Consider the following 12,044-nt stretch of genomic DNA (forward strand, 5'->3'; position numbering starts at 1 on the left):
CTGTGTTTACCACTTTGGCTCGGTACTGAAACATGTCATTAACATTCTGTAGCACCACAATGGCATTGTTGAACATCCTGAACACTGTTTGCTTCACATTATCCCAAGAGGATGCATTTGAATAACTTTTAATCTATCATCAGAATTATTTTCATTTGTCCAAAACTTTGGTTTAATACGAGATTCCTGCAAAACGAATGGCAGTCCCATCAACCTCAACTGTACTTACAACCTACTTACAACTTACAAACCTACAACTGTGTTTTGTGCTAATTAGCAAAGTTAGCATGCTAGCAACTCAACTAAGATGTTGAACCTGGTTAGTATTACTGCATGTTTGCATTGTCACTTTGAGCATGTTAGCATGCTGCTGTTAGCATTAAGCTCAATGTGCCAATGAACAGCCCTCGCTGAGCCGCTACAGAGGCCGCGGACTCTCAGTCTTGTTTGCAGCCATCTCGTGTGGCTCGCTCTTAGAATTCAAACCCAACGAATTACTTCCACCCAACCTCCCCTCGCCTCAGCTCCAGCAAATCCTCTGCCTCACAAACACAGCAACAATATGAGTTTTCTCTCCTGTGAATACCAAGTACCCAGAGCTGAATGGAAGCGTTTATTACCCTTTTTAATTATCAAATAGCGGGATGTCTCTGTGAATGCCATTTCCCTGTAAACAACTTCTCCCTTCAAGCAAAGTACAAAGTAATTAAAGCCAAGGAAACGGGTCGGGTCTGTACGCGAGATGCTCGGTCCCCACAGATCATGTGGTTTTGCAATACTTGGCCGACGAGGTAAAAACCTGATGTGTGGAAATAAACGAGTCGATATGTACTACTTTTGTTTGTCTTAGAGGATCACGCTTCCCTTCTGGGAGTCAATCAGTTGCTCTATGATTACATGGCTTGAATAGCTAGTGAGGTATCAATTTCGAAATAAAGTCGGAAAAACGGCAGCAGTCATGGAATACAAATCTCCAGCACCAGCAAGCTTACTAGTTCACCTCTGTGCTCTCCACTTTTTGCTGATTTTCCAAGCTGAACTGTTTACTTAAAACGGACCTCTTCACCCCCCCCCCCCCTCTTTTTTTTTCTATTTCTGGGGAACTTTCTCAGGCAGAAAAGCTGACCAAAGGCACCTAAGAAAAAGTCAGTCAATACATTATTATTTTAGTAGCAAAGCGGAGGATATAAAACATTGATGTATCCTCAAACTGGCATGTTTTTTCTACTGGCAGATTTAGGAAACTGTGCCTTACTTTTACCGGAATCGTGCTCAATCACACTGCTCGCCTGTAACTTCTCAATGCATACATTATCATGCCTCATGAATAGTTCAGTTCATTAGCTTTCATGCTTGATGTTCCACTTCCAGCGGCAGCGCATGGCGTACCATTCATCTCTTTTCCTTCCTCTCCTCTTCTGCCCTCCAGGTGACTGGAACCATGGGCAACATGAGGAGCGGCCTGCACCAGCACCTCGCCAGGCTGGACGAGATCTTCGCCACGCGGGGCGACTACGTGCAGACGCTGCAGTTCATGCAGCAGATGGCCGACAACGTGATCAAACAGCTGCTGGGCCTGCCTGACTGGGAGGAGGCTAAGGTGGACCTGGCGTCCATCGCTGATCAAACAGCGAACGTGGAGTACTACAGGTGAGGAGCAGAAAAATACACGTGTCGGGCTTGTTCAGTGCAGGATGGTCCACGGAGCTCGGGTCATGATGCCACAGATGTGCAGGTTTCTGAAGAGATAACCCCTCAAAAGAAATGGAACACATCCAGATCTCAGAGGAAGACATTCAGGAAGTGAAGTGGAAATGTTCTTTACTGCTGCCATGAATATTTTTCAAGGGTTAAGTCCATCAAGAATTTTGTGGCAGTCAAAAATCCCATCACACATGCATTTCAAAATGCAAATCAGCAGAGAGATGTTTAATGAATATCGTTATTGATATCTTCATACACTGGTTTGTCTGGGAAAAGCCGTCTTAAAGGCGCGGTTCCCACACGATACTCGTGTGAATGTGGGCCGCGCCAATTTGGGTCAACCATACACTCACACTTGCGATGCGAATGTGCGTATTTCTGTGCGTATTTTGTGCATGTGTAACCCAGGCGCTAATTGGAAATTACGCAAGACGAATACACGAGATTTCCGTCATTAAAACATATCGCAGATGAGATTCTCTTGTCGTCACTGACGTCCTGACGTTGTTGAATTGGAAATTGAGGAAACGTTGTTGTCGCCGCTCGTGAAGACAGGCACATTTGGATCTGCTTCTTGATATGCAACACAATTTCTTGAAGACGTACTTTTCTTTAGAACTATTATTTCTGTGATCATTTGTAAATAACACAAATTCAAGTCAACTACAGATATATCTCCATCTTAGACATGCGAGATTCACTTTAGCTTATAATATCAAGTCTCTTTCATGGCTGCAATCACTGAGCAACTTGTCAGTTGAACAGTTGAACATGCAGTTGAATAGATAATTCATGTGTGGGTAGTTACATACTGTATGACCTTAATATATCACATGGTATTTAGTGGATGGGATGAAACTTGGTGGTTGCACGTGTGTGTAATCCATTCACTTGTGAATGTGGAGGAGCAGAGGCGGTGCTGGTGGGGCCTTTAAAAGTAGCAGAATCCAATGAAATGATTAGCAATCTTTGCATCAACACTACCGACCCTAATGAACAGCTCCAGGTTGTTAAGGACTGTTATCCTTGCACGTGTCTCATTACAGATAAACTCACACTCTTATCTCAAAGCAGAAACGGGCACATCGCCAATTGTTTAGCCCTTGTGTAAGCTCGCAGTCTGCAGTAACAGGCAGGCTGGTGTGTTTGTATCGATCTGCAACGTGACTCCTCTCCTCGGCCGATAATTCAATGCCGCACATAGCTCCGCACTAATAGAGCAGAGCAACCGGGAGCAGACAGCCGGACACTGTAAGCTGTTAATAGACTCGTTATCACTGCCTCATGCCCCCAACGCATAGCTGTGGTCGGGCGTGCGTGTGTGTGTCTGTGTTTGCATGTTTTTGAAGTTGGCTGTCTGTCGTCAACGTTCTCGTCCTTGAATATTTTGTTGACTCGTCGAACTTGCTCAAAGTGTCATCTTACTTAACTGAGAAACAAAAAGACTCTGTTTTTATTCATTCTTTAACCAAAGTTTCTCTCACTTTTTGACGTTGTCAACATGAGTACATTTTTTTTTTTTTTTTTTTAACTCCAGCTTTGCAGTGCTCAGGTATTTTATTTTAAGACGGAGGCTCACAGCCTTTTGTAACTTAAGGCACACTTCTAAATGTTAAAGAAATGTACTTGACACAAAAAGGAGAAAAATAAACTGGGCTGGAAATATTCACTACGTCGGGTTCAAAGTGGACGTGGAAAAGTGCTGCCGGGGTTATTTCGGCTTCTGTAGACCAATTGTGCTGCTCACTGGCCTCTGGTGAATGAATAAGTGAGTGAATCATTGTCTGGCGTAAACAATATCAATTCTATATATACGTGGTATAAATTATGTGATTTACACAAATGATGAAATATGCATCCCACATACTAAACTTTCCTCCCCTCTCTCCCTGCGATTCCCCTCCCACATGATCAAACTTCAAAATCCATCCATTCAATTTATTATATATAGCCCAGAGCACATATTTATCAGCCGTGTCTAAACAGAGTGACGAGCAGACACACACACACACAAACACACACACACACACACACACACACACACACACACACACACACACACACACACACACACACACACATACACACACACACACACACACACACACACACACACACACAGAATAAGATTTGCTAAATAAGGTTCTGCCTTAATGCGACAGTGGACTGGATTTTGCTTCTCGTTCCACTGAGCAGTAGCTTAGCTCTTGTAAAGTGTTGTGTTTCCAACTATCACTGGAAAAGCAATCCTGCCAGCAAAAACTGATTATGTTTTTACTCTGTCTTTTAAAAAATAAATGGATTTGTTCATGCAGAATACAGTAAGTGTTTCAAATCAGTAATAAAAACTGTAAAATGTAATTTATGTTAGAAGTATGATGTCATTTTACGAGCTCATTAATGGGGTCCCTCTGTGAGTGTGGGCCCTGGGTCAGTTGGCCCCCTGCTATCCCATAAAACCCAGTATTGATGGACTGTGACCTCTGACCTCTCTGTGGTGAATAAAATGCCATTTCTATTATCGCTATCAACCTTTGAAACTGAAGACAGGCACATTTGGATCTGCTTCTTGATATGCAACACAATTTCTTGAAGACGTACTTTTCTATCGTGCATAAATGTGACCCCCGTGTCCCCATGCGTGTCTCTACGCTGCACTCAGTCTGACTCTAATTGGATTAAGACGACACAGACAAACATGGTGGCGGTGTCACCTGAGAGCCTCCGTGTGCACGTTGATGTCCCAGCCTCTCGTGCTGTTTACCACTACCAAGAGGGGGGGGGGGGGGGGGGGGGGGGTGAAACGAGGAAGACATATCAAGGAGGTGGTGGTGAGGGACAGACATGCAGGGGGAGAGAAAAGGGGCTGGAAGGCAGAGAGAGACAGAGGGGAGGGAGATTAAAGAGCGTGAAGAAGAGGAGGATAGAGGGGTGCATGCGGGTGAGTGATGAGGGAGGATATGGGAAGAAGGCCTAGTGCTGCTTGATGGAGGAATAAAAGGAAAAGAAGACTGAACGAAGTGAGAATGATGTGGCGCCGATGGGTGCAGGAGGTATAATGGAAAAAGAGAGTAAGATGCACACTGATGAAGATGAAATGAGAAAAACAGGAGGTGACTTTAATTAGGTGTATCGATTGGTAAAGAGTGAAAAGGTGATATTTAACTGACTGAGCTGGAGACAGAGTTGGAAGCGAGGCTCTCCAAAATGAAGTCAGGTTGTATAGAAGTCTATGAGAAAACGACTCACTTGATTTATTACCTCAGTCAACATGAGTTTATGTAAAGCCTGGCACTCCTCCTGGGGACCTCACCTGCATTTCTGTTTTTACTTCTACATGTTTTATTCAAGGCATTTTTTTTTTTTTTCAATCTTTTTATTTTAAGTTTACACAGGAGTGCGACATGCCACTCACAAACAGAACAGCACGTAACATACCTGCCAACCACACAAACAACCAATCCCAGACACAAAAAATACAAAAAACTAAAACAAAACAAAACAAAACAAAACAACAATAAAAAACAAAACAACAAAAATAAAACAAGTAAATAAACAGATTATCATCCTTCTACTAGATACCGATAAACATTGTGAATCTAGCTCCCTGGGCGTCCCCCGGAACCTGAAGTTACAAAAACCTCCCTCCTACACACAAGTCGTTTTTTAAGCCACAGTGCATTAATGACTTCAAATTCTGTTTTATTCTTTTTTTTTTTTTTTTTCAAGTCAAGATTTTGTTCTGGCATGCTGACAGACTACCACTCAGATTCTTAGTCAATTTAGTCTCTTTCATTTTAAAACAACACTGTTAGGATGCTGACTACAGAAAAACATACTTGAACAAGCAACGCATTCGATTGATGTTTTATTGTTTGTAGTTTCTAAAATGTTGTTTAAATTTTACAATGGATACAGTGGTATTGTTACTGATGGGGAATAAAGCGAAAAACGGATACCAATAACACCCAGGTTACATGAAACCGTGACTCCCCCTTGAACGAAACTCCTCTTACTTTGCCAAATTCAAGTATTCAGCAGCAGCAGTTTGAGTGTGTGTCTCTGTCTGTCTCTGCAGGTGGCTCACCTACCTGCTGCTCCTCATCCTGGACCTGATCATCTGCCTGCTGGCCTGTCTGGGGCTGGCCAAGCAGTCTCGCTGGCTGCTCACCACGTGAGTCTAATGCGTCCTGTAAAACTGAGCTATTCGCAGTGCCGAGAGCTGTTTTTATGTTTACGAAGAAAAGAAGCAATGCTTTGGTTTCATGTGTGATTTTTCTAAAGCCAGCAGAGGGAAGGATGAATGAGAGAAGGAGTGGATTGGGAGACGAGCTGACTCCAGTAAATCGCAGCTAACTGGGAAACATTCATATGTAGCTCATGCGCAAGTTCAGTCAGGAAGACATTCGCTTGTGATCGCTGTCTCTCCTCTCCTTGTAATTACTCTGTCAGCTGATTGGGGGCGTGCACGGTTAAGCAACCAACCAGATTCGGCACACAGTTTCCTTAAGCCAATCAGCTCGTTGCTGTCAAACTTTAAAGTGTTCTCATCTCTGCTGCTGTCAGGTGTCATTTCAGCGTTAAGCAGATGCGAAGCGATATTATTTCCCTTACAACAACCAGTTGTGCGTAACTGAGACAATGGCGGATTCCGACTTTGATTGTTTCAGGAAGAGTCGGGTCTCAACATCAAGGTTTAACCGGAGCCGGCATTCAGCCCGCCAGGTAGCCGGCATTTATAGTTTAAAATGGCATAACAGAAGCTTTTAAGTACTTGCATCTTATAAAGATAAAGTACCTAATCTTAGTAAATTAAGGGAACTGGATCATCATGCAGTCGTAAAAGTTCAGTGCAATCAGGGTGAAGCGATGTAAATGGAAGTAGGACATTACATTGTATTGTCATACACATAGCATTGTGTGCAGCAACATGATTTATGGTTATTAAACCATTTGGTTCAGCTCTATTCCTCTCTTTTACATCATAGTTGGGCAGTGAAATCATGTGATAGGATTCAGATTGTTGGGCTCGTAGCTCATATCTGGGCCTCTATTATTTTGGCGTGGGTGCGTTGGCTCAAAAGATTTTGCTTAGTGCCGCTTCACCTGGCTGCTGGGAATAATCGTCTCTGGACATATGAAACACACTGGGTTAAACTGCAGGGGAGGAATGAACATTTAAGAGGCTGTCCATATCAGGCTGATTAAAGTGTCCACATTCTGTGGTTTTTGGAGACGGCCATGTGTAATGTCGTAACCCGGCTCCCAAGCTGTGACAAGTGCAGAGGGACACAAGGCAGGATGGGATTTAAAGGTATTTATGATAACATAGTAAAGAACGGCTACCAATGGAGAAGTGTGACAGTCAGTAACATCAGTTATGTAACGAGAAGGCATGCGTGATGAAGGGTGGGGCATGATCGGCGGAAGTAAAAGACCAAATCTGTAAACGGGCAGCACTGGCAGAGATGAGGTCATGTGCGCAGAAGAGCAATGGAGTAGGGCTGTTACTCCTCAGAGCTCCAGGACCAGGTGCTTGGACATTTACACATAAAGTATAATTCGCTCCATTCAGGCTCATCCTTCAGGGAGGCGCTTTTCCCGTTGGACATGGCATCTTCCTTGTCCTAAGATGCACAATCTACCTTGATGACAGGTGCCGCGCTGACCTGCGTGTCAGGTCACTGTGCGATCACTTGAATGGCGTAACATTCTGCAAACAAGCTGGTGAGTTTCGCTGATTCACTAAAACGTCAACGCGGATGCAGGCCATCCGTGGGTTTTGGGGGATTCTGTCAAGGCCAGTGGTTTACCAGACACGTAGGGTAACGCAAGCTCATTAAAGCCTTAAAAATGTGTACGGCAAGCCATGCATAAATCATGCGTCATGGGGACATTGTTTATGGCAGTTTTGGCAGGTCATTTAATTTGACTAATAGCCATAGCTCAGTCATGCAACATTTTCTTTATATTGTCTCTAAAGCTACCTCTCGCATGCTATTGTTCAAGTGGGTCTTCACGCATCACGGTAAGGCCAGTACACGCAAGTCTGTTGGACTCACTATTCTGGTCTAATGGGTACGTGACTTGGCTGGCAACTCATGGCTTAAACACTCCAAATGCGGAGGTGCTTGCACAGAAGCTGGGGCTTGGATAGATTCTGGGTTTTGCCTTTTCAAATCCATGCTTAAATTCCTATTATTATAAAGACCTATTAGTTGCTCTACTATTCTTACCGCAGGTAACGTTCCTTTAGCTAAACGTGGTTAACTAGCATTGGGAGGTTATCGTCACTAGAATCAGCGATACTCAGGGCACTCTTTTAGAATAGGGGTTGCTACTTCGGCAGCTAACCAAGGCATCTCTGCTACGACCCTACAAAAATTGGGATGTTGGTCATCCTCTGCCTTCACATCTTACATTCGCCCCGATCTCAACACTATCCTCGATAATCAAAGATCATTGACGCCTGGAAATCCGGTAAGGATTGCATATAACTGGTGGTGGTGACACGTTCACATCGATTGGTGTATCGTTGGTAGGTCACATTATTAGTATTGGCTCATAGAAGGGGATAGCATTATACCCTTCTTGGAATGTTCCTTATCATAACACTAAGGTATGGATCACATTATATTGTGCAAATGGATATCCTATCAGAACGGGATAAGACTGTGCTCTCCCGTTTACCTTGCTCGATTTCTCTGGTGTGACTCGACCGTTTTCTCCACCTGATTGGTCTAACACTGCTTCCCCCAATCTCCTGGTCTCACGTGACCTGGCTTATCGTGACTGTTTTCCTAGGTGACCGTGACCTGGCTTATCGTGACTGTTTTCCTAGGTGACCGTGACCTGGCTTAACGTGGCTGTTTCCTGGTCCGACGGGACCGTTTTCCTTTCCTAAAAGAAAAGGAGGGTCTGCGGTGCCCCGTTTCTCATTTCCTGGTCTAAGTGATGTAAGACCGTGTCCAAGGACGGCAATTTCTAATTTCGCAGTCAAAGTATGACATGCTTTCTAGTTTCCCGGGTGAGCTCACCCGGTCTGGTTGTGCTGAGGCAGTGAGACCGCAAACATGCGGGGTCCGTAAGACCTGCAACCATGCTGTTCTACGGTCTCCCTTGAACCCCCCTATTCTGCTCTGCGGTCTAAACGTGACCCCCTCCTATCCTACGGTCGAATAGGACCCAACCTGTCCTTGTCTGCAGTCTAGCTTGACCCTCACCTATCCCGTCCTGCGCTCGGACCCGCTGCAGGGCCGACCCCGCCATATGTTTCGGGATCTGTTGAAATCCTACCATACTCCGCTATGGGCTATCTAGACCCGCACTATCCTGTCTCTGCGGTCGTCCAGACCCCCCGTATCCTAGTCTGCAGTCCGTCTTGACATTCCTCTATCCTTTGCTTTGACTCAACCGGTCCTCTTACCTCTGGTCTAACATGTACTCCTTCACGTGCTACCCTTAGATTTCTCTCATGACAAATGGTCTATTTTCTTAGGAAATTCACCACAGCAGTAGGTAAGGCATTTATTTATTCATATAAATACATTTCTTTTGGGGGATTAGGCCTATTGGACCTCTGTATCCCTACCCTCGGTGAGAGTAATTCCGGATGGAGTCCAATCGCCAAAGACTTTGCACTTTGCATATTTGAAGCTTGTATAATAAATCATTGTTAAATTATAAAACAAGTCTCTCCTGATTGAATTAGTTTTAGTCACATTTGTGCTGCAGCAGCTGCAACAGATTCCGTTCGTCCAGATGTTACATTACATTATGCACACGTTGTACAATGCGCACTTCTCCAAACACGAGATAATTCCTTGTACATTGTCTTAGCTAAAACCAGGCCAAACTGATGTCTCCTCGATTTATTTTACTTAACTTCATATCGGTATAAAAGACAAAGTGGATCAAAAAGACAGAGTTTTTACCACCTTTGTGGCAGTTAAACACACTCTCGTCCACATCTTGTTTTCCTGATGATCATTTTTAGATGTGCTTCACATTCATCTTTTGCACCGAAACAGAAAAAAACAGATATGAAACGATTTAACAGAGAATGAGATGAATAAGTACCAGTTGGTGTGGACAGAGGAAGGTTGCTTCGCTTCTCGTGGGGAAACCGCCCGTGAACGAGGCAGCAAAGTATTGGATCACGTCGCTGTGCAAACGCTGCCCTGCGAGCCCTGTTGTATTTCACCGTTTGCCTTTCGGCGTTGCCAGCGGTTGGTGGAACTCGCTCGCAGCATTTTGCCGCGTCAATAGCTTTGCTCTACAAATTGGACTTGAGAGACGGGAGCGAAGCCGTTTGATGTCATCAACGATATTATAACTTCCTGCAGATCGTTGTTCCGGTTTAACACTCGACCTGCTTTAAATGGCTCTCGACACGAATTACATCCGATAACAGACGCAATGTACTGTATCGCCTCACCCTTGTATGGCACGCCGTTACTTATTCAGCACTGTATTTTTAGACCTTTTTTGTTTCAGATTAATATTTCATTGATTTTACCTTTTCATGAGTGACAAGTAAAATAAAAGTACATGCAGGGTTCATTAAAACATAACCTAATATAATATAAGAAAAATGTAAACGATGATCATTGTTGTTAATGCATCAAAACACCCTCTAGCTAGAAAACAATAATACAATTAACAGATTTTGTGTTTTTTGGAGAAGGAGGCAGGAAGTGCTGAATATAAATTTCAATGAAAACTGTTGATATGACAGAATTATAAATAACACTCCCACACGTCATGATACATGTTACGCTGAAAAGCGATTTAAAGCTGTACTGTAGAAACGGTGTATTTACATCACATGCAGTGCTTTCATTTCATCTCCTGACAGTATCTATCACTTAATTGTATCCTTCTCCTCTGGAATGGGATTTTTCTTTTTGTTTTCTCGCTGTAAAGGAGCTTTTTCACGGGGCATGAAATCCACCCGGGCCTCCGCTCATCCAGCCCTCTCACTCCCGGTCACTCTGTCTCTCGTAAACACTCAGTTCAGGGTGTGAGCCGCACTAAACTCGCCCTACTAACCACAAACCCCCCCCCCCCCCCCCACACACACTTCCCTCTTCCCCAGCCCCTTTGCACAAGATGAGTCGGTGTCAGAGTGTCTTCCCTCCAAGGCATGATGCTCTCTTCCAGCAGAGTGGCAGTGGTTGGAGGCTGTCGGGAGCAGATTCCACTCACGGGCCTGCCGACTCTTCCTGGTGCTTCTAACTGGCTGACTCTGTGTTAGCGTGCCACGCAGTAACAGCTTAGAAAAGAAGATACTCCCACATGTGAGGGAGGAAGAGACATCCGTTGACCTCGCTGTCAGCAGTTTACTCCATGGATGTCTTCTGGTTCTATGTAGCTGCTGAATTTTTTTCAATTTGGGCACTGCCAACAAATTTCCATTCACCTGGGAACACAACACAACATCGATTGGGTGAAGTGAACCCTAAAATGTCACGATGTAAATACAGCGTAAGCCTGTTTCCAGGTTTAATGTCATCGATTTGTAAGATTGGCCGTGCACCTCATGCACAGGAAAAATAAAGGAGTAGAAACTAATTTCCTTGGATGACAGAAATCATTTGAGCGAGGACGTACACACCAAGAAGAATTGTCAAGTAAACAGACAAAGCGAATGATTTGTATGCGCTGAAATTATAATGAAACACAATCGCGGCATTGAGAAGAAAGGAGTAGAAAAAAAAGCCAGTATTTACTGCCCGACGGAAGCAAATGGAAGTAGAAGTTCTGTGTGTAAAGTAATGTACATTTTGAGGCTCTTCCTGGTTGGTACGTGTCTCTTCGAGTCACTTTTTTTTAGGTGGCCCGGAGGGGCCCTTGACATTTGGCCCCTAGGCCTCGGGTCCAGTAGCTGCAACTACAGGTCAAAGCAGGTTGTTTATTTGAAAAAAAACGAAAAGACTTCAAACCTGGAAGAGGTGCACAAAGCTCTACAGTAGTTTGTGTGCAATGACTTCTAGTTCACATCTCATCTCGTCAGTATGCGGTTAGACACACGCAAACCAGTAAAGGCGAGCAAGCTCAGGAGCCAAACGCTCATCAAGTCCAAGTGACCGGTGTCATCTCGATAGTTCAGAAATTCTCAAAATCACACGCATCAAAATCATGATCAGTGAGAAAGCTTGTTCTAGACACCTAAACATAATATCCTGAGGGGAGTACAAAGGTGTGAGAGATGACGATCACAAGGCAGAGGCCAACATTAGAACCTGAGAGAACGATGGTATTATCATAACTGTGAGGCTAATTGGCGTCATATTGTGATGAACTAGATCTAGAGTGAAAAACTGATAAAGAGGGAGGCA

General features: G+C 44.1%; 1 protein-coding gene across 1 annotated transcript in view; it reads left to right on the forward strand.

Annotated features, from left to right (window-relative positions):
• The window catches only part of ttyh2 (tweety family member 2), a 51,446-nt gene that overhangs the window by 27,291 nt on the left and 12,111 nt on the right, over positions 1 to 12,044 (forward strand). Inside the window, exons 4-5 of the mRNA XM_079293812.1 lie at positions 1,430 to 1,650; positions 5,783 to 5,878. Of these exons, the coding sequence (XP_079149938.1) occupies positions 1,430 to 1,650; positions 5,783 to 5,878 (317 nt within the window). The remainder of the gene's footprint in view (positions 1 to 1,429; positions 1,651 to 5,782; positions 5,879 to 12,044) is intronic.

The sequence above is a fragment of the Melanostigma gelatinosum genome, assembly GCF_949748355.1.
Source record: "Melanostigma gelatinosum genome assembly, chromosome: 21".
Lineage (NCBI taxonomy): Eukaryota > Metazoa > Chordata > Actinopteri > Perciformes > Zoarcidae > Melanostigma > Melanostigma gelatinosum.